Source organism: Meleagris gallopavo, chromosome 2 (genome assembly GCF_000146605.3).
Source record: "Meleagris gallopavo isolate NT-WF06-2002-E0010 breed Aviagen turkey brand Nicholas breeding stock chromosome 2, Turkey_5.1, whole genome shotgun sequence".
NCBI classification, from domain to species: Eukaryota; Metazoa; Chordata; class Aves; order Galliformes; family Phasianidae; genus Meleagris; species Meleagris gallopavo.
The window spans coordinates 103,576,904-103,596,281 of record NC_015012.2 but is presented as its reverse complement, the minus strand read 5'-3'; the positions used below and the strand labels follow the sequence as shown (position 1 = coordinate 103,596,281).

Sequence of the window (19,378 nt, the reverse complement as noted above, 5' to 3'; positions counted from 1 at the left end):
TGGATGAGCATTGTGGTCCTTTTCAACCCAGGCCATTCTATGATTCTTCCCCTAACTTCTGGGGAGCTGATCTGACTGTATGATGCATGCTGAAGCATGCAGTGCTGTCCTTAATAGCTTGTGGGTTTCCTGTTTGGCATGCTTAACATTTCCCTCTCTACTGAAACTCGGCAGATGTACATCCCTGATGTATCACCTGGTGCCATTCCTTACAGCTTTCTTATCTTCTATGGCTTTGAGAACATCAGCTGCAGAGCTTCGCTGTCGCTCTGTGTCACTGCCTTTCCCTGCTCTGGCATTGCCCCCAACAGATCCTAAGGGCACAGATTTGTTGCTGTTCCAGGCAGTGCACAAATAGTTACAGTGCAGGCACTGAAACATTGCTGTGCTGAAGTGGTGTAGTCATCCAGGTGGGCTGGAGCTCTACCTGAGTGTAGATGGAGTGGGGCAGCAGGCCTTTCTTAGCACTGCTTTTCTTTCCAAACTGCTTGATTGCCCTTTAACTGAAAGGAAAGGTACTGTGTCATACCTGTGCGCTTTATGCTAAATCTTCTTTAGAAGTAGCTCCAGATCCACTGTATTTAAATAAAATTAACAAACATACACGGGAAAGAGTGGTCTCTGAAAGAGTGGTCAGGAATGGGCTGCCCGGGGAGGTGGTGGAGTCACCAACCCTGGAGGTGTCCAGGGAGCATTTGGACGTTGTGTTGAGGGACATGGTTTAGTGACATCTATTGGTGATGGGTGGATGGTTGGACTGGGTGATCTTATAGGTCTTTTCCAACCTTGATTCTGCTCTTCTAAACTGCCATCCATTATGGCTTGTGAAGATCTTAAGCAAGCATTTGAGCTTTGTTGGGGATCTGTAGTACCAGAAGGTTCTTCATGGATGCTCTGTTTGTCGGGTTGATGTGATATTGAGGTAAAATATCAAAGCATTCTTAATACCTCCGTGCACCGTTATTTATGCGTTAATGAATTCCATTCAGGGTTGGGAGCCTGAATCCAGCCTGGCCTTGAATGCCTCCAGGGATGGGGCATCCACAGCCTCCTTGGGTAACCTGTGCCCAACTTTTAGTGGAGTACTTTTGATCGCTTACATGCATTCGTGTTTGACTGCTGATGAAAGGGAGATCAGAGTTTGAACCATATGAGAATGGAAGGTGAAGAGAGGAACAAGGAAGTGGGACAGCAGCATTGTCACGTTTAGACTTTAAGATAAAACAAACCATTGAAAATCACTGGCATCAAATGAAAATGGGAACCGTGGAAGTTTAGAAGCTGAAAGAAATGAACGTGAGGATGCTAAGCAAACTCAAATTTAATCTTTCATAAATGAACTCGTATTTGCATTCTGAGTAGCTGATGGAGCTGAAGCATTTTGTCATAGTGCCTGATAGTGGTTATCAGATCTTCAAGTTATCAGAGCTTCCTTTGGAGGGTGTCTCACAAGTGGAATTACAGAGTAAAAACAAATGGAGTATTTAAAAACCACCCCCAACACAAGGGGAAAAAAGCAACACATCCCTCCGATAGCTCAGGAGCTGATTTATTTAGTCCCTAAATTAAAGTAATTAGAAAGCAGTGAGGCAACAGCTGAAGTTGCAGGTACGGAACCAGGATGACAGCATTTCAGGCTGTGATTTATAACGTGGCAGGAGATGCCTGTGGTGATGCTTGGGGCAGAACAGATGGTGTGATTTGGGACGGTGGCGGTGGTTGGGTCATGAGCAAGGGCTGTGCCATTAGCTGGAGTTGGCTCCGTGGTCAGGCTCCTCCCACTGATAGAATCGCAGAAACACAGAATAACCTGGGTTGAAAAGGACCACAATGCTCATCTGGTTCCAACCCCCCCTGCTATGTGCAGGGTCACCAACCAGCAGACCAGGCTGCCCAGAGCCACATCCAGCCTGGCCTTGAATGCCTCCAGGGATGGGGCATCCATAGAAAAGGCAATGCCATTTGTCTGGGCCGTTACCTACAGCTGATGAGCTCCAAGAAGAGCGAAACCTTGTAAAATAGGTCCTGTAGTATTGGCCTGTTGAGGTCCTTCTGTGCTTGAGCTGTGAGTGATCAAGAAGCACTGTGGTGCCATCAGTGGCTGAGCCCATTGCAGCACATCTAGGGGAGGAAAGCATTCAGGCTTTACCTTTTATTATGTCATTAGTTTTTTATCCAGCCAGGCTTAAATAATGCTTGTATGTATTGTAGGCATGGGAGAGAATTTTCAAAGGTAAGGAAAAAGGGAGGAATGTGAAAAGCTGAATTATCCCATAGCACGTGGGTCTGCTCCTTCCATCGCAGTATAAAATATAGCTTATATATATATATATATATGTATATAAAGTAAAAATAATTGTCACTATCATATCTCTTAGCATGCCTGAGCATGCTTGACTTAAAGATGTGTAGAGCACAGTCAGCATCAGTAGCTCTGCTGGCTTCTCTGCTAGGTGGAAGGTGAACTCTTTGACAGCAGTGTGTTCATCTTACTGATCTCATATCTGCCTCCTTGAACAGAGTTACTGCATCTTGACATAAAACAGAGCTGTACTGTGTTGAACCAGCACCATTCTTACGCTAAAGTCAGCACTGCTCTGCTGCTGCAGGGAGAATATTCTCTAGTTCACTGAGTTGGACTTGAACAGAGCACCTGCATGGCAAGAACCAGTATGAAGACCAAAATGTGTAGAAGGTACTTGAGCTTGCAGCTTTCCATGCAGAGCAGAATCCTTGAAACTCTGTGAGCTGTCCAGCCAGAAGGATCGGCTGCAGATTCAGCTGCATTTGATTGTAAAAGCCTTTAAGGAAAAAATGCATTGGGTTGAACCTCATAGAATCCTTAGGGTTGAAAGGGACCTCTGGAGGCCATCCAGTCTAACTTCCTCCTAGTCCTTTTTGCTAAGTGAGGCAGGAGCTATCATAATGCAAGTGTCCCCTCCAGAGTGCTACAGGTGACAGAGCAGCTTGTTGAGGAGGAAATGCCTATGGAAGCCATCCAGGATTTACTGTCCCATCACCATCACTAGGAGCAGGGTGGGTTATGTAGTCATTCTGCTTTAAGGGAAAAGGGAACGTTTTGCAAGAACAGCTAAAGCGGATGCTCATCATGCAACACATCTGGGTGTGAAATTCAGATCTTTATCACCTTTTAGGTTTTCCATGATGTTTAAAAGGCTGATGGCAGTGTAGGTGGTTTGTGTCCAAGCACGTTTCTGCAAATGCTGACATTTCAGCCTTTGGTTGAATTGAGTGTTATTTAAACTCGTGAAATTAAGGCCGGTGTTGTTCTTTGTTCACCCATACTGTAAGTTCTGAAAACTTGCTGGTTTCACTTAGCACCTGAAGCCTGAATTTGCAGACCTCCAATTTCCTTTTTGTTTCATTTGTGTCTTCAGTATTTACTGTGGCCAGGACTTCTGTGTCTTTTTAGTAGCAAGAGGAAAAAATGAAACAGGTTTGTTTTATACCATAGGATACAGATCTTTAATTGGGAAAGCATTGGGGCAGGGAAAGGGAAAGCAACACAAAACCAGACAAAATACGTTGTCTCACTGCAAAGCACACATCAGTATAGAGCAGAGGTAAGAAAACAACCTCTTTACTGTAAGAGTGAGGTTACATTCTTGAGCAGAAGTGAAATACAACAGAGGGGTTAGAGATGAGCTCCTGGTGGTCCTTAGCAGGTTTCCCATCATACAGAGGAGCCGAATCGAACACAGGACTCAGTACTTCAGTTTTAACCCAGGCTTTTAAAGTGAAATTCAGCTTTTCAGGATAATGCACTTAAAAATGTTCTTAACGTGTGATCTGTAACATTTGCAGGGTTTTGGCTTCTAGCTTTATGCAAATAGCAAGAAGCATTGCCTGCTTCTCAGTCACTGGTTTTCAAGAGGTTGAAGTGCCTTACCTCTGCTGGCAAGTGAGGCTTTGCTATAAGTCCCTTCTAGGGTCCAGGCTGTTTGTGGTTCTGCTGAGGCTCACAGGTCCTTCTGTACCTCTTTGTTCCAGCTTTACAAGTGGGGTTTGTTGTTTGTTTGTTTGTTTGTTTGTGAGCAAGTGCAGGAGATGTAGCACTGAAACACTTTTTTAAATGAACATGGTGGGCATGGGTTGACCATTGGACTTGATGATCTTGGAGGTCTTTTCCAACTTGTTTGGTTCTGTGGTTGCTGAGCTCTTCACCTGCGAACATTTCAAGTGTTTTGCTCCCTTGAGAAAGACAGAAGATTATTCATTATAGAAAATCATTCAGGTTGGAAAAGACCTCTATGATCCCCAAGTCCAACCCACCCCACCCTCGGTGCCACATCCCCACGGTTCTGGAACACCTCCAGGGACAGTGACCCCACCATCTCCCTGGGCAGCTGTGCCACTGCATTGCTACTCTTTCAGAGCAGAAATGTTTCCTAATAACCAACCTGAACCTTCCCTGGCACAAGGTCCTGAGTTTTGATTGATCAGGCTGCATTTATGTGTTTCTGCTCTTACAGCATGGAGAGGCTGGTTTGCATAGTCAGATCTCAGTTCAAGAGTCTGAACTGAGGTGTTGGGACTTAGCAGATGGATCTCTCGTTGCTTGCAGAGAGTATGAAGAGTAGTGGTAGAAGCCTGTATCTTGGTCAGCCTCAGCCTACTGGTTGTGAACTCCTTCATAGTGTTCCATAGCACCGGTAGGTGAACGGCCTCTAAAAATCTCAAATCCTGGTACAAGCAAAATGATGAAGCCTCTATAAGGGAAGAGGCTGATGTCAGGGTGATATCATGACTTTAAATGTTCTACACTGCAGCTTTAGGTTGGATGTCAGGGGAAGTTCTTTACAGAGGGAGTGGTGAGGTGCTGGAACAGCTGCCCAGAGAGGCTGTGGATGCCCCGTCCATCCCTGGAGGTGTTCAAGGCCAGGTTGGATGGGGCCCTGGGCAGCCTGGGCTGCTATGAAATGTGGAGGTTGGTGGCCCTGCATGAGGCAGGGGGTTGGAGCTTCATGGTCCTTGAGGTCCCTTCCAACCCAAGCCATTCTGTGATTCTATGCAGCTGTGACACGAGGACCAGGCCCAGCGATCCAGGAAACTGCAGATGGGAGCAGGTTGTTGGGAGGTGGGAGGAGGGACACGCACCCAAAGCCCAAGGCCAGCAGTTGTAATGTCATCCTGGTGGTTTTCAATGTTGCAGAAAATGCAGTGGTATCGTGCCTTGTGTCTTGATAAAATGGTGTCTATTAAAGCTGTTTAGAAGACCGAGTAATTAACCCAACCCATGGGGTCCATCTGTTGTGGAATTTAGAGAGGTGCTGGCATTTGAAATAAAGCTGCTGGCTGGTACAGCGACTGGCATTCTTCAAGATGACATGCCTATGGAGATAAAGGGAATGTTAGCACTGAAAAATAGCTCCTAAGCTTGGGGCAGCGTTTGAGGATAGCAAGAAGGACGTTGGTTCCAAGTTATGATTGTCTGAAGTAGGAAACAAAGTGTATTTCCAGATACAACCATGCAGTCATTTTCGTTTTATGAACTGCTCAGTTTAAAGGTCTTGGTGGTTTCCAGGATGAATGCATGTTGGGTTCATTATCAGAGAATAATTAACAGAGAGTAGAGGACTGCTGAGGGATGCTGTTAATCAGAGCACATGTTAAGTGCCAAGACACAGCTTCTTTTCCTTGGGTGACATTTAAGCCTAATGAAATCTGTCTTGCCATTGTGCTGCATGATGATGAGCTGGCCAGCTCCCTTGGAGTTGGTTTCTGATGAGATCGTAGAATGATTGCTAGGCATTCTCTTGTTGTTTTGTTGTTTGTTGGTTGGTTTCATTGTTTTAAGTCATTTAAAAACATGTTTCATTAGTTGGTGAATAACAACAGAATAATATAATGGAGCAATTTGAACTGAAATTTTACACCAATATTGAATTTAGTTGCTTATTGTTGTGCTACGGTCGATGGAGATTCAGTAGTTGTCTTTTGGGACTCCCTTATGAAGTAAGCTATAGGAAGAACTATGTTGCCCTGTGGCTCCTTAGCTCAGGGGATGAGTCCCACTACTTCTATGCCACTTCTTTCATTGTTTCCCTAAGACAAAAAGGGCAGCTTGTTTCAAAGTTGGGTGATATTCTTAAAATTTTTGTTTAAAGACAACCCCCTGCTGCACCCCAGCACCGTGCCTGTAAGGATCTCTGAGTTTTACAAACATTAGGTTAGAAACTAAAATGTCAGAATTACTGTTTCCTATAGTATGCACAGCTTGAAGAGGTATTACACTGTTCTCTCTGCTATATGGAATGCTGTAGATATGAGGAAATGCCTGTTTTTCTCTACTCTTAATCACAAAATATCCCAAATTGGAAGGGACCCATAAGGTTCATCGAGTCCAACTCTTGGCTCTTCTTTTCATTTTCCAAATCTAACCAAACTATTTTGGTTGAGGAATATAATGATATTGTTCACAGTAAGTTGTTCGTGTACCAGGAATTCTGGCACAAACACTCATTGCCGTTTTTGTCTTCAGAATGATTGAGGAGAGTGGGAAGAGGAGGAGGACAATGGCGGAGAAGAGACAGCTGTTCATGGAAATGAGTAAGTAAGAGATTGTAAGGTAACATCATTTATTCTTTACACAGAGCTTTCTTTTTAGGATTTCACCCAATCATTTACATCTGGTTTCCTCAAGACCGTTGCCTGAGCTGGTGAAAAGCATCCTGGGTGCTGGTCAGGAGGAGAGCGCAGGAGATGGGTAACAGTGCCTGAGGAGTCGTGCACTGCTACACTTTGCCAAGCTCCTTTTGTAAGGAGCATTCATGTTTCCCATATATTGGGACTTCTGAAGTTTGTAGACAGCTACTAGAATAAATAAAGTCAGAAAGGGCATATTTCACCTTAAGGTGCACCGTGATGCCCAAAGAGAGCCTGTAATTGTTAGTATAAATCAAGTGCCTGTCTGGAGGTAATCTCATTTAAAGAATGACACACAGCCTTTTAAAAAGATGTGAGCAGTTAGAAATAAAAGATTGTGTGTGTGTGTTTGTGTGTGTGCATGTCTTCATGTTACTTTACTTTCCTACTAAAACACAGGACTGAATGAAACTCCTTGGGCTAGGCCAGCACATCCTACAATCCAGAATTTAGGTTGGTGAATGTCTTTCTTAAACAGATAACATACCAGTGCTACTGTTTTGCTGGAGGATTTCCAGAGCATCATTCTGAGTATGGTTATAAGCATCTTGTAATTTCAAGAACAGTTTCATTCCTGGACAATTTATAACTGCTTCCTTTCATGTGAGAGCTGTCTGGGTTGTATTCCTCCCTGCCTTCCAGCTTGGTTTATGTCTGAGATTATAGAGAGATCCCTTTCTGTGTGCTCAGCACATGGCACAAACCAACACCTGCGCTCTCCAGCCTCCACACCTCATTTGTTTCTGTGCCTCTGCTCTGCTTAAGCAAAGGTGGTTGCACTGGTGCATGAAATCCCAAATTGAATCTCATTGGGATCTTGTGAAATGACAGTAGTGCTTCTCCATTACAAGAGCTTTGTCTGATACATCAGAGTACTACACGTGTCTGTATCTCCAGTAATCATCTGGTGATCATTTGGTACAGCTCGATTTCTACAGGTAACTGCTTCTCATCAGTAACTGTGTGCAGCCATACAGTTTCTCTTCAGTATTAATTTGATGACGATTCTCAGGGTCACTTAATTCCTGCTTTGATGTTCTAATTACCTTGCATATTGGTGATACCATTAAAGCTACTTTAGCAAAAGATTTCTTCTGAAGCACGCATGTTTGATTATAGTGTTGTCTTCAAAGAGTTCTGCTGGCAGCGTTTGAATCTGCCACCCAAGGCAAGGGGAGCAGGAATCTACTTGCTTGTTTTAATTTTGACTAAATTGCTGAAAAATATTTAAAATTCCTCTAATTATCTAACAGAATAGATAATTCTTCCATCATTTGTTTATAGGTGTTCTGCTGGGTTTTGCAGCTGTGGTTCATGCTGGTTTTTATCAGTGGAAGTGCTGGTGTGTGGACTCCTTGAGCTGCTTTTCTCTGTAAGGCACTCTAACATGTTGGTTGGCAGATTGAAGGTGTTCATCTGTCTCGAGAAAGACAGCATATTTCCTTGTGAAGATGAATGCAGAGGTGTTCTTCTTTCTAGGAGATCTTCATACACAGATGTTCACTGGTATTTAGAGGATTCCTCTTATGAGGCAGAAGGAGATTTTATGACATTCATCCACATTTAACACACCACCCAAGGGTGTGTTTGTAGATTTTGTATTATTTGTGGAGCTAGCAAGAAATCTATGTAAGCTGTTCTAATTTCCTGACCTGCAGAATATATAAAGTCATAGAATCATTCAGGTTGGAGAAGACCTCTAAGATCACCCAGTCCAACCCCAGCCCACCCCACCATGCCCACTGCCCACATCCCTCAGTGTCACATCCCCATGGTTCTGGAGCACCTCCAGGGATGGTGACCCCACCACCTCCCTGGGCAATTTGAAGTTTCTTATTGTCAGGGTTTGAAGAGGATGGAGTCAGGCTTTCCTGACACAAAGCCATGGACACAAACTAAAACATGGCAAATTCCAACTGAAGGTGACAAAAAACATTTTCACTGTGGATGTTGTTGAGCACTGAAGGAGGTGCCCAAGGAAGCTGTGGGCTCTCCATCTTTCAGTTGGACAGAACTCAGATGAACAAGAAAAGTTTTGTTACTTTGTTCTTTGTTACTTATGTACATGAACTACATTATGTGTTTTACATGCGGATGAAGACAACTCCTTTTCACTCAGTGCTGCCCAGGCAAGCCAAAAGGTTGGACACCCATGCTGTAGAAGAGTGACCTCGTTGAAGCTTATGCTGTGGTCTGACACAAGAAGAGAGGAACATGAAATGGACTTTTTTCTTTGGTTTTGCATGTAGCTGTTAAATGACCTTGTTTTATATGCATGTGTCTTGAGGTGGTGATAAGCCTTCAAGTGTGTTTGTGTGCTCTAGTTTCAGCTGCAAGCAAAGCTGTCAGGGCTGGAAGTGAAGGTGGAAGCTGATCAAGCTTTACTGCATATATTGCTGTGATATCATGGGATTGTTTGAGTTGGAAGGGACCTTTAAAGGCCATTTGTTCCAACTCCCCTGTAGTGAACAGGGACACTTATGGCTTGATTGGGTGCTAAGAGCCCCATCATAGGATGGCCTGGGTTGAAAAGGACCACAATCTCATCCAGTTCCAACCCCCTGCTATGTGCAGGGTACCAACCAGCAGACCAGGCTGCCCAGAGCCACATCCAGCCTGGCCTTGAATGCCTGCAGGGATGGGGCATCCACAGCCTCCTTGGGCAACCTGTTCCAGTGCCTCACCACCCTCTGGGTGAACAACTTCCTCCTAAGATCTAACCTAAACCTCTCCTGTCTCAGTTTAAAACCATTCCCCCTTGTCCTATCACTGTCCACCCAAGGTCCAGCCTGACCTTGGGTTTCTGCAGGGGCATCACCACCTCTTTGGGCAACCTGTTGCAGTGCTTCACCACACTTAACATAAGAAAAACTTTTTCCCTATATCAATGCAAAATATCTCCTTTTTTAGTTGGGAACCATTTCTCGTTGTCCTGTCACAACAGATCCTGCTAAAGAGGTCTAAAAATGAGGTGCAGTGGCTGGTCCTTGGCTAGCCATACAAAAGGTTCTGATTGACAAAGTTTGAGAAGATTCATCATCTGTTGGAGTGTTTTTCATGTGTTGGAAGGTAGACCTAAGCACTCTGATGGAGAGTTTTGAAAGAATATTTCATAAAAAGCACAAAATGAGTTATTTTAGTCTAGCCTTGGATCTGAATACTTCAGCTTACATTATTTGGCCAGCTCATAAATCATAGAAGGGCTTGGATTGGAAGGGACTTCAAGGATCATCTAGTTCCAACCTCCTGCCACAGGTAGGGTTGTCAACCACTGAATCAGATACTTAATCTGAGATAAGTTTTCTAAAGGTGGTACTGAGAAATAACATAGGGATGTTTGCTGTGCCACGCTGCCCAGCAGAACGCTCCCCAGGTTGGCTCATCTGGTGCCACTCCTGGGTGAGCTTTGGGGAGCTTCTCATTGGAGCAGAGGTCAGTGCTCTCACTGCTCTTAGGAGATGCTTCTCACCTCATGTTCTCTGGTTTCAAGACAGGCTACAGGTCTGTGTGAGTCTAAGCAGGGGACTTGGCGTTATATTTGCAGATTTCTTACAAAGTACCCAAAAGACAAAAAGACCAAACAGATCTGCACATCCCCCGTACTGATCAAATAAGGTGGTTTTTTGAAGTTTGCAGTTGTGAGTTGGTGGACTCAAAGGTTTGCAGGTTGGTTTCTGAATTCAGAATGCTGTAGGAAGGAAAAAAAGTTATCACTTTTGAGCATGACCCCGATACAGCAGCCACGTACCTTCTTCAGGAGGATGTGGGTTTGTTGCTTTTGGGTTTTTTTTTTGGTGTGTGTGTTTGTTAGAGGTCTGCATTCTATGAGTCAGTTTTCCCTGCTCCTCAGTCCAGTCTTCAGTGGCATTCAGAGGCAGTGACGTTTCAGAAGTCTGAAAGATTGCACGGATGTTACTTGTGTGCACTCCTGTGAGAACATGGGAGGTGCAGGATCCATGTGCACCCACTGCTGTGCAGCCAGATTGTTCACACTCCTCCTTAGAACTCCACTGATTACAGGGAGTAGCCACACGTGCTGTTGAAATGTGAGCCAGTTAAGACATTTCTGTTTATGATTAATGAAATTTTCAAGGCTTGGACCAGTTGTTGGCTTCTTCCAGATCTGAAATGATCGATACCAGACTTAAGAGCGGTGTCATTTATCATCCCCACATCATTTATCATCTCGTCTGATCAGCCCAGGAGATGCTGTTTGGCCTTTAGCAGAGGATTAATACAAGTTTCAGGGATTGCCCGGGTTTGTAATGTTCAAAGTAATTGCAGTGCTGGCAGGAGCTGGTGGATGTGGTGCAGACGGGTGACAGATGACAGCGTTTACATGATGTGGGATTGGTTGAAGGTACAATAAAAGTTTTAAACATCTTGAAGTGGGAGCTTCTTGGTGAGGTTGGGGTTCTCTCCTCTGTGCTTTTTCTTCTGCTTCTTACCTGGTGTGGATCTGCTTGGGAGAAGGAAAGCTGGGGGAGAGGAGGTTGCAATACAGACAGTGGTAGGAGCATCACCCCCCTTTTCTTCTGTCTTTTGTGTACCCACCACCCAACAGCAGTGAGATCCTCTTTGTACACGCGTGCAACTCAATCCAATTCTTGTTTCCATTTTGGGACTTCAGAGTTCTCATGTCAGTCTGATGCTTCCATCAGTTTGTAAAACACTGGTCCCATTTCCTCATGAAATACCGCGTGAAAATCTTGGTCATTGTCCCATAACAGGGATGATGCGTGTGAAGAAACAGTCAACATCACTTGTAAAGTAAACAAATAAGCTGAGTGTCGTAGAGGCAAGAAAAAACACAAACTTCTTTTTTATTCACAGGAGCCCAGAACTTTGATGTCATCAGACTTTCAACGTATCGAACAGCCTGCAAGCTGCGGTTTGTGCAGAAGCGATGTAACCGTGAGTTCTAATCACTCTTTGTCAATTTCTCATGCAAATATTCCACCCGTGTGAATTTTAAATATAGCAGGAATAATCAACAATGGGAGCTGTTACTTAAAATTAGGGATAATTAAAGAGGCAGTGATTTTTGACCAGTATTTATAGTGTCTTCAGTTTTAGTTTCTAATGCTTAAGGGAAAACCTCAAGTACCTGGGCCAGACTGACATACTTTGGTGCAGCCAGCCCCAGGCTGTTTTGTCTCCTTTCCACCATGGTGGAACGGAAGCCAGCAGACAGCTGGATGCAGCTGTGAGCTTGGTGATGATCACCAGCACAAAGGTGTCTGCATTTCACCATCGTGGCGTATATGTAGCAACCTCAGAGAGCGCTTGAAGTTTATGCCACACTACTCACTGTATATTTTCTCATTCTCTTCCATAGCCTTCCACGTTAAATAGTTCACCAAAGTAAGGATGAACCCAGGGGTTCTATTTCCTTTATTAAACTGGACCAAGCAAAATGCTTGGCGGACTATTGGAGCAGCTGCCTCCTACCAATGGTGAAACTGGTGTGGGAGAGAACAGGAGAGCAGCTGAGGAGTCCTGCAGATGTGTGCAGATGCAAACAGAAAACACCAACCATGCTTTTGAATTAAAAAGGTCTCTTAATCAGTAGCAAGGTATTAAGATCTGCTAATTATAGTGCCATGCACACTTAGGGCCTAACTCACTGGTGCCGTACATACGCCTTGAGTAACCTTTCATTTATATATATGCATAAACCAGAGTGCTCTTGTGATCTTTGTCTGCACCAGGCGGTGATCCAGGTTTGGTGTGAATTGGTGGTTTGGACCAATGGATTCCTGCTGGTCCTCAGATCTCTTACCCACTGCCCTGCATGGTTTTCAAGCACTGAAACATTTTCAAACACTGAAACATTTTCAAACATTGTTTAATGCGGTTCTGCAGATCACTTAGTGTGGTTCTGGCACACTTTCACTACGTTGTTAGCAGTTAGATACCTGAACAGATACAGTGGGATAATTTAGGGACAGGCTTTGGAGTTCAAGACTTATGTTTATGAAATATTTTTCTCTTGGCACCAGCTGGAAGCAGACACAGTTTAAGTGAAACATCAAGTTCCTTCTCCAGCACTGAGTTTTTAGTTAGTACAGGGATGTTCAACCTTACAAACTGGTTACAGTAGTAGATGTTGAATGTGGCTGATGTCTTTCTCAGAAGAAAATACCTAATTGCATAGTGCTACTGCACTATGTGATGGTGGAGGAGCACGTTTCTCCTTTATGTGGCTTTGTCTTCCATTGAGGAGCAGAATAAAAGGCCCAAAGGGACTCAGGGCACTGCTGTTGCTTTCCAGTAGCTGGTGTGAGCTGAGTATCAAGACTCTGTCTCTCACTTTGAAGATGAGTAAGTAGTGGTTAATTCCAAAATAAAAACTAATGTCATATTCAGATGTAGTGCCTTAAAAGTAAGATTGTGTGCATTACAAAATAGAAGTTAATTTTTTTTCCCTTTATTTTTAGTTCATCTTGTTGATATCTGGAATATGATTGAAGCCTTCCGAGATAATGGCCTTAACACTTTGGATCATAACACAGAGATCAACGTGTCTCGACTAGAAACAATCATTTCATCCATCTACTACCAGCTCAACAAACGCCTTCCTTCTACTCACCAAATCAGTGTAGAGCAATCCATCAGCCTTCTCCTCAACTTCATGATAGCAGCATATGACAGGCCAGTAACTCCTCTAGTTGTACTCCTAAACTAATCTTCTCTTTTAGTTAGATGAATGCTGCCAGCAACTGCATGACTCTCTGGCAAAGTGTTTGGATGCTATTTCTCAGTTTCATGGAATTGTGAGTTGCACACACACTTAATATCATAGTAGTGCCTGCAGAGATTTACAGATCTACACTGCCACAGCAGCAAAGCTTTTTGTTAAAAAATGCTTTCTTGAGAAAGGTGAGTGAGTGCCTTCTGGAAATTGCAGCCTGCTGTGAGCTGCGTGTCTGAACTGAAGTGTTCTGCAGGCTGTGATAGGACATAATGTTAAACTCATGATGCTGTAGCAATGTTTTAAAAAGTGAAAGGTTTTTTTGTTGACTCTTGATCAACAAGACCATTTTACAAGGCTGCCTTGTTTCGGCATTCAGCTCGGATCCTATTATAACACGCTGTGACCACAAAGTCTAATTCTCATTTGTTGACTGGGAGAAGTTTGTTTTCCTATTCAGAATACTGCCAGGCATTCCCTTATGTCCAGCTTTAATAAGTTTCCCTCACAGCCTCTTTCATCAGGGGTTAATCTGCTAATCTCAAGTAAAGTTACCTCTGGGTTCTCTGAGTAGTAAATAGAAATCTTTCTCTGTTGTTTATCAGTTCTTTTTTCTTATCTTTCTCACAGTCAGCTATGATCTTTTGTCTTTCTTCTGCTTTTGCCTTCTCTCGGAGCAGCAGAAAACTGCTTGTGGCCAGGATGTTGACACAGAGATTAGGGAGTTTTACCTAAAGCAACCTGGACCACTGACTATGCCAAATAGTTGTTGTGGCTGTAATGTCCAAGTTTTAATCATTCTTAATTGGACTTCTTCTTAAAGTCACCAAAGAGCAGCTAGAATTATCCTCCCCAAAGGTCCAGAACAATCCCAGTCTCATTCAGGGCAGTTAAAAACAGTGCAGAGCTCAGACTAGCAATACTGCTATGACATCAGAATCAAGCCTTTATATTTTTCTGTTTAGTGTGGTATGATATTGATTGTGAGAGTGGTTGTAAAGGGTAACTGATAAGTTTCCTTATTCTGAGTCAGGTCACACTAGAAAATGTAGAATTTTAAAATAGAACTGGTTATGTTTTGGAGGACTGGCTCAAAAGGTTGAGGCTTTAGTTAGAGATATGTTTGTCTCCCTCTGCCCCAAACCTGCAAATTCTGCCTCTTGTCTGCAGCACAAGCAGCCTGCTTGCTCCCAGCACATCACAGCAGTTTCTGTTGAGCTTCCTCTATCTGTCACATGGTGTTGAGAGAGAAGCTGTGATGCTGCACTGTGTTGTGCCACAGGAGAGCCAAGAATGAGAGAAGAGCTAGGCTCACAATCAGCTCATCCCTGAGACTTGTAGAATAGCACTGGTCGTGGTGCAGAACTGGTGGTTCATACGGTGTACAGCAGTGAGTTGGGAGGAGGAGTAGCTGTGTTATGATATTCTTTGCTGCTCTTTCCCATGAAGGCTCTGCCTGTGGGTGTTTGACAGTGGTGGTGGCTCATTCCAGAGCCTGTTTTTCTCGGTAGCCTTCTACAGCTTTCTGAAATCCCTGACCCACGACTGGTACCACACAGCGATGGTCCATTCTTTCTGATTTCACCTTTTCTAGAAATGCATTTGATTTAGCAACAGGTTTAGTTGCTTCAACTTCTTTTTTATTTTCATATTGTAACAGCAGCACGCAGTAAGGAGGAGGGAGAGGATGACCAACAGTCAGGTGAGGAAATGAGCTGGCAAACAGCGTGATCAGGAAGAACCTCATAGTTGGCAAAGCTGGAAGGAGCTCTCATGGTATATTGGGAAGTGCCCACAGAGCAGTACTATGAGGAAAGCTGTGATGGCTTTTTTGGGAAATCGATATGACCTGGTCTAGTATTAAATGTGGAGGTTGGCAGCCCTGCCTGTGGCAGGGCGGTTGGAGCTTGGTGATCCTTGAGGTCCCTTCCAACCCAAGCCATTCTATGGTTCTATAACCAAGTGTCTTTGTGCTTCTATTGCACACGGAATGGGGAATAAAAAGGAGGAGTTGCAGGTCTGAAATCATAGAATAGCCCATGTTTGAATGGACCCCCAATGATCATCGAGTCCAACTCCTGGCTCTACACAGGACCACCCAAACCCTATGGCTGAGAGCAGTGTCCAAGCACTCCTTGAGCTCCAGCAGCTCAGGGCTTTTCCCGCTTCCCTGGGCAGCCTCTTCCATGCCCACTGCCCTCTGGGGCAGAGTCTTTCCCTAACCCCCACCTAACCCTCCCCTGACACAACTCCATGCTCTTCCCTTGGTTCCTATCACTGTCACCAGAGGTCAGAGCTCAGCACTGCGCCTCAACCCCTTTTAGGCCACCACGAGGCCTCTCCTCAGCTCCTCTGCTCTGTGCTGAGCTGAGGGACCTCAGCTGCTCCTCACATCTCTTCCCCTCCAGAATTCCAGAACTGTTTAGGGTATGGAAGAAACCTCTGGAGATCCCCCCGGTCCCACCCCCTGCTAAAGCAGGTTCCCTATTTTAGGTTGCACTAGAAAGTGTCCAGATGGATTTTGAATATTTCCAGAGAAGGGGACCTCACTACATCTCAGGGCAGCCTGTGCCAGTGCTTTGTCACCCTCACAATAAAGAAGTTCTTTCTCACATTCAGATGGAATTCCCTGGGTTCCAGTTGTGGCTGTTGCCCCTTGTCCTATTTCTGGGTACCACCAAAAAGAGCCTCATCCTTCTTCCCCCCACCCTTCAGATACTGATGATCAGATCCCCTCTCCCCTTCTCTTCCCCTGGCTGGACAGCCCCAGGGCTCTCATCCTCTCCCCATCAGGAGATGCTGCAGACTCCCACCATCTCTGCAGCCCTCTGCTGGGCTCACTCCAGCAGTTCCCTGTCCCCTTTGAACTGGGGAGCCCAGCATTGGGCACAGTGCTCCAGATGTGGCCTTTCCAGGGCAGAAGGGAGTGGCACCACCTTTGCCCTGCTGGTCACACTCTGTGCAATGCACTCCAGAGTCCCATTGACCTTCTTGGCCATTAGGGACATACATCTGCCTCATGGTCAACCCTTGGTCAACTGTTGGCCTACCGTTGGCCAGCCAGGACTCCGCTGGCCTTTGTGGCCACAAGGGAGCGCTGCTGGCTCGTGATCACCTTATTGGCCATCAGCACATCCAGGTCCTTCTTGTTCACAGGCTCCTTCTGTTTTCAGCAAGTCCCACAGTCTTATTTCCTATCCTTTGAACTCGTGAGTGTTACAGAAGTTTCAGAATTGTACAGAAAGTTCTGCCCTTTTTCCTTTCGGTAGGGAGTTCAGCAGCTGGAGTCACATGGGTCCAAAAATGGACGTAGATGTTGGCAATTTGCTTAACTACACCTCTCTACCATGATTGCAGGAGGAAGATTTTTTTATTTTATTTTCTCGATTAATAAACAGAATGCCAGCTGAAGCAGACCTATATCTGAAGGCACCATGAAATGTCTTTCAAGGATAAGACTGTATCGTGTGAGGAGACGTGGATGGTTCCAGTCACTTGTTCTTTCTTTTAATTAATTAAAAAATAATTCAGAGCTGAGAGAAGAATGGCTGTAACAGAGCAAATGGAGAGAGGGGTTGAGACTCTGCTTTAAAGAAGCTTGAAGTGGTTATTGAGATTTGCTGAGACGAGCAGAGACCAAGGTTTGAAGAGAATGGATCTTTTCAGACTTCAGATTTCAGATGTAGTAAAGTCTTTCTTGTTAGGTTTTGGGTGTTGTTATTTCTGTGGTTTGGTGGTTTGGCATAGCAGGAGTGCCAACTTTTTCCTTTGAGGAAACTAAAAGGCAGAAATGAAGTAGGATAACTGCTATCTTTACTGTTTTGTTAACTTTATAGCCTTTATACAGCTTAAAATAAAAATGTTGTCACTATTTTGGTGCCACGAGGCAGAATTACTTTCAGTGGTTTTACTCCTTCCTAGCATTTTCCAAGTACTGGTCCTCTAAGTGTAAATGTGGTTGTCCAGTATGGCACAGTAAAGGTTCTCTGTCTTCTGTCTTTATTGCTCATCCAGAAATTGGGAATCAGGGAGGCAGAGTGTGTGCCTTTGACCAGGCTGGTGCAACTGGAATCTGTTGCCAGTATTAACTGCAGTGTGTTTCACTCAGCCTGTCTTGGGCTGGTGACTTGCTTCTGCCTAATTTCATCCTCTTCTGGTAAAAGGGATAACATACCTTGCTGTATCTGCATACCATAATGTGCTCAGTGGGCTTTTTCGTGCTTTCCACATGGGCAAATTCATTTTCCTTTGCTGATATTAGACAACAATTCCCCATACATACCATCAGTTTAAACTGTAATAAAAGATTGTTCATGTTATTCCTGTTCTATGTGGTATATTCAAGATGTTAGTACTGGTATAATGTTCTAGCAAGTAGTTGTGCTCGATCTTAGTTAACAGTTATGTATTCCCTACCTACAACTTCAGTGTTTGTGTTCCTTCTCACTCTACAGCAATTACTTACCATGTACTTTTTTCCACAGCGAGGGCCATGGGAAGCTGACGGTGTTTTCAGTGAAAGCAATGTTAGCAACAATGTGTGGTGGCAAAATACTGGACAAACTAAGATGTAAGTATTTCCAATCAAAATCACAACAATTTTTTTCCTTTTTTTTTTTTTTTTTTTGTCTTGTAATGAGCAGTGTGGTCACATTCATGGTTTTTTTTGTAACACATGCCATCTGCTGGTCACACAACAAACATACTGAGTGTGTTGCTGAGTAGCTTTTATGAGTCCATGTGTTTACGTTAAAAAGCTTTGGCACTTACATGTAATTCTTCCATCCTTCTCAGTGGCAAACCATAGTGTGGTTTATGGGATTTTCTTTCCTTTTCTGTCCTGAAAAGATTGGAAGCGGGTCTTAGTGCTAGTGCCAGATTTTGCTGTTCTGGTGTCATTGGTTTTTATCTTCCCCCCTGAATTCCCTTTATGAAAGTTATTTTGTAATAATTAATTCCTTCTGACCTCTGTGGTTATTATTCACCCTAAATAATTATTTTCACTTTTCCACAGCATTAAACTTCCAAAATATATTTTCTTTTAAAATGATGCAAAATACCAGTGTGATCTATTAAACTACACAATTTTGGATCCCATTACCTCAGGGTTGTAAGAAGTTACAATAGATAAACAGTTTGCTATAAACCTGGTACAGAAAAGGAGATCTATTTTTATGCATAAAAACCGAAAAACCACACCGAAACATGTCAAGCAAATGGTAAAAAGTGACCTTTTAATGGAAAAGGCAATTAACCATGGAATTAGACGTTAAAGGAATTGATGCTTTCAAAGCCCAGACACCATCCTGGAGGTTATGCTAGGCTACCAGTTGCTGAGTCAGAAGGTGGCTGATTAAGATGCCTTCAACTGAAAGACACCTTATTTAATCATCCCGCTTCACAGATGCGTCTTAAAACTTGATAGTTGTGCATTTCATGTTCTCTTCTCCACCCCAGCTTTTTTCATAGCATGCAAAACTTTCTTTTTCTTTTTGCTAATCCTGTTGAGTCCTATTTCCTTTAATATGGTAATTTTCTTTATGAAAATTCTTAACTGAGGTTCAGCTGAGGTTGGAGGAAAGGTTTTTGACTACTCTCACTGAGTGCTGCTTTTTTATATTCTGGTTGTCATGTCTCTCCTTTCTTGCACTTTATCAGCTGCCCTCCAATTTATATTGTACTGCTGGGATCTGTCCTCCAGTATCTGCACTCCCTGTTTTCTCTATGCACTATCTGGATACAGTCATAAAGTGGCTATAGAACCAGCAGACCAGGCTGCCCAGAGCCACATCCAGCCTGGCCTTGAATGCCTGCAGGGATGGGGCATCCACAGCCTCCTTGGGCAACCTGTTCCATTGGCTTGGGTAACCATGGTTGGATGGTTCCATGGTTGGATATGGAACTTTGTTTTCCAAAGAGCATGTGACCTCCATATTTGACATGTGTTCTGGGAAGCAGCACTTCTGCCTTTTTAAATTCAGTTTTAAACTCAGTTTCTTTCCTTATCCTTCTTGGTAT

The 19,378-nt window shown here is 43.9% G+C and overlaps 1 protein-coding gene across 17 annotated transcripts in view; it reads left to right on the top strand.

Moving 5' to 3' along the window:
• DTNB (dystrobrevin beta) overlaps window positions 1-19,378 on the top strand; it is a 140,912-nt gene that overhangs the window by 3,215 nt on the left and 118,319 nt on the right. For 11 of the 17 annotated variants that reach the window (XM_031552623.1, XM_031552630.1, XM_031552628.1 and 8 more), the window contains exons 2-5: window positions 6,503-6,570; window positions 11,500-11,580; window positions 13,107-13,320; window positions 17,845-17,930. In XM_031552623.1, the coding sequence (XP_031408483.1) occupies window positions 6,504-6,570; window positions 11,500-11,580; window positions 13,107-13,320; window positions 17,845-17,930 (448 nt within the window). In that variant the 5' untranslated portion in view covers window position 6,503. The other 6 variants (XM_031552627.1, XM_031552624.1, XM_031552625.1 and 3 more) reach the window with 6 other exon arrangements.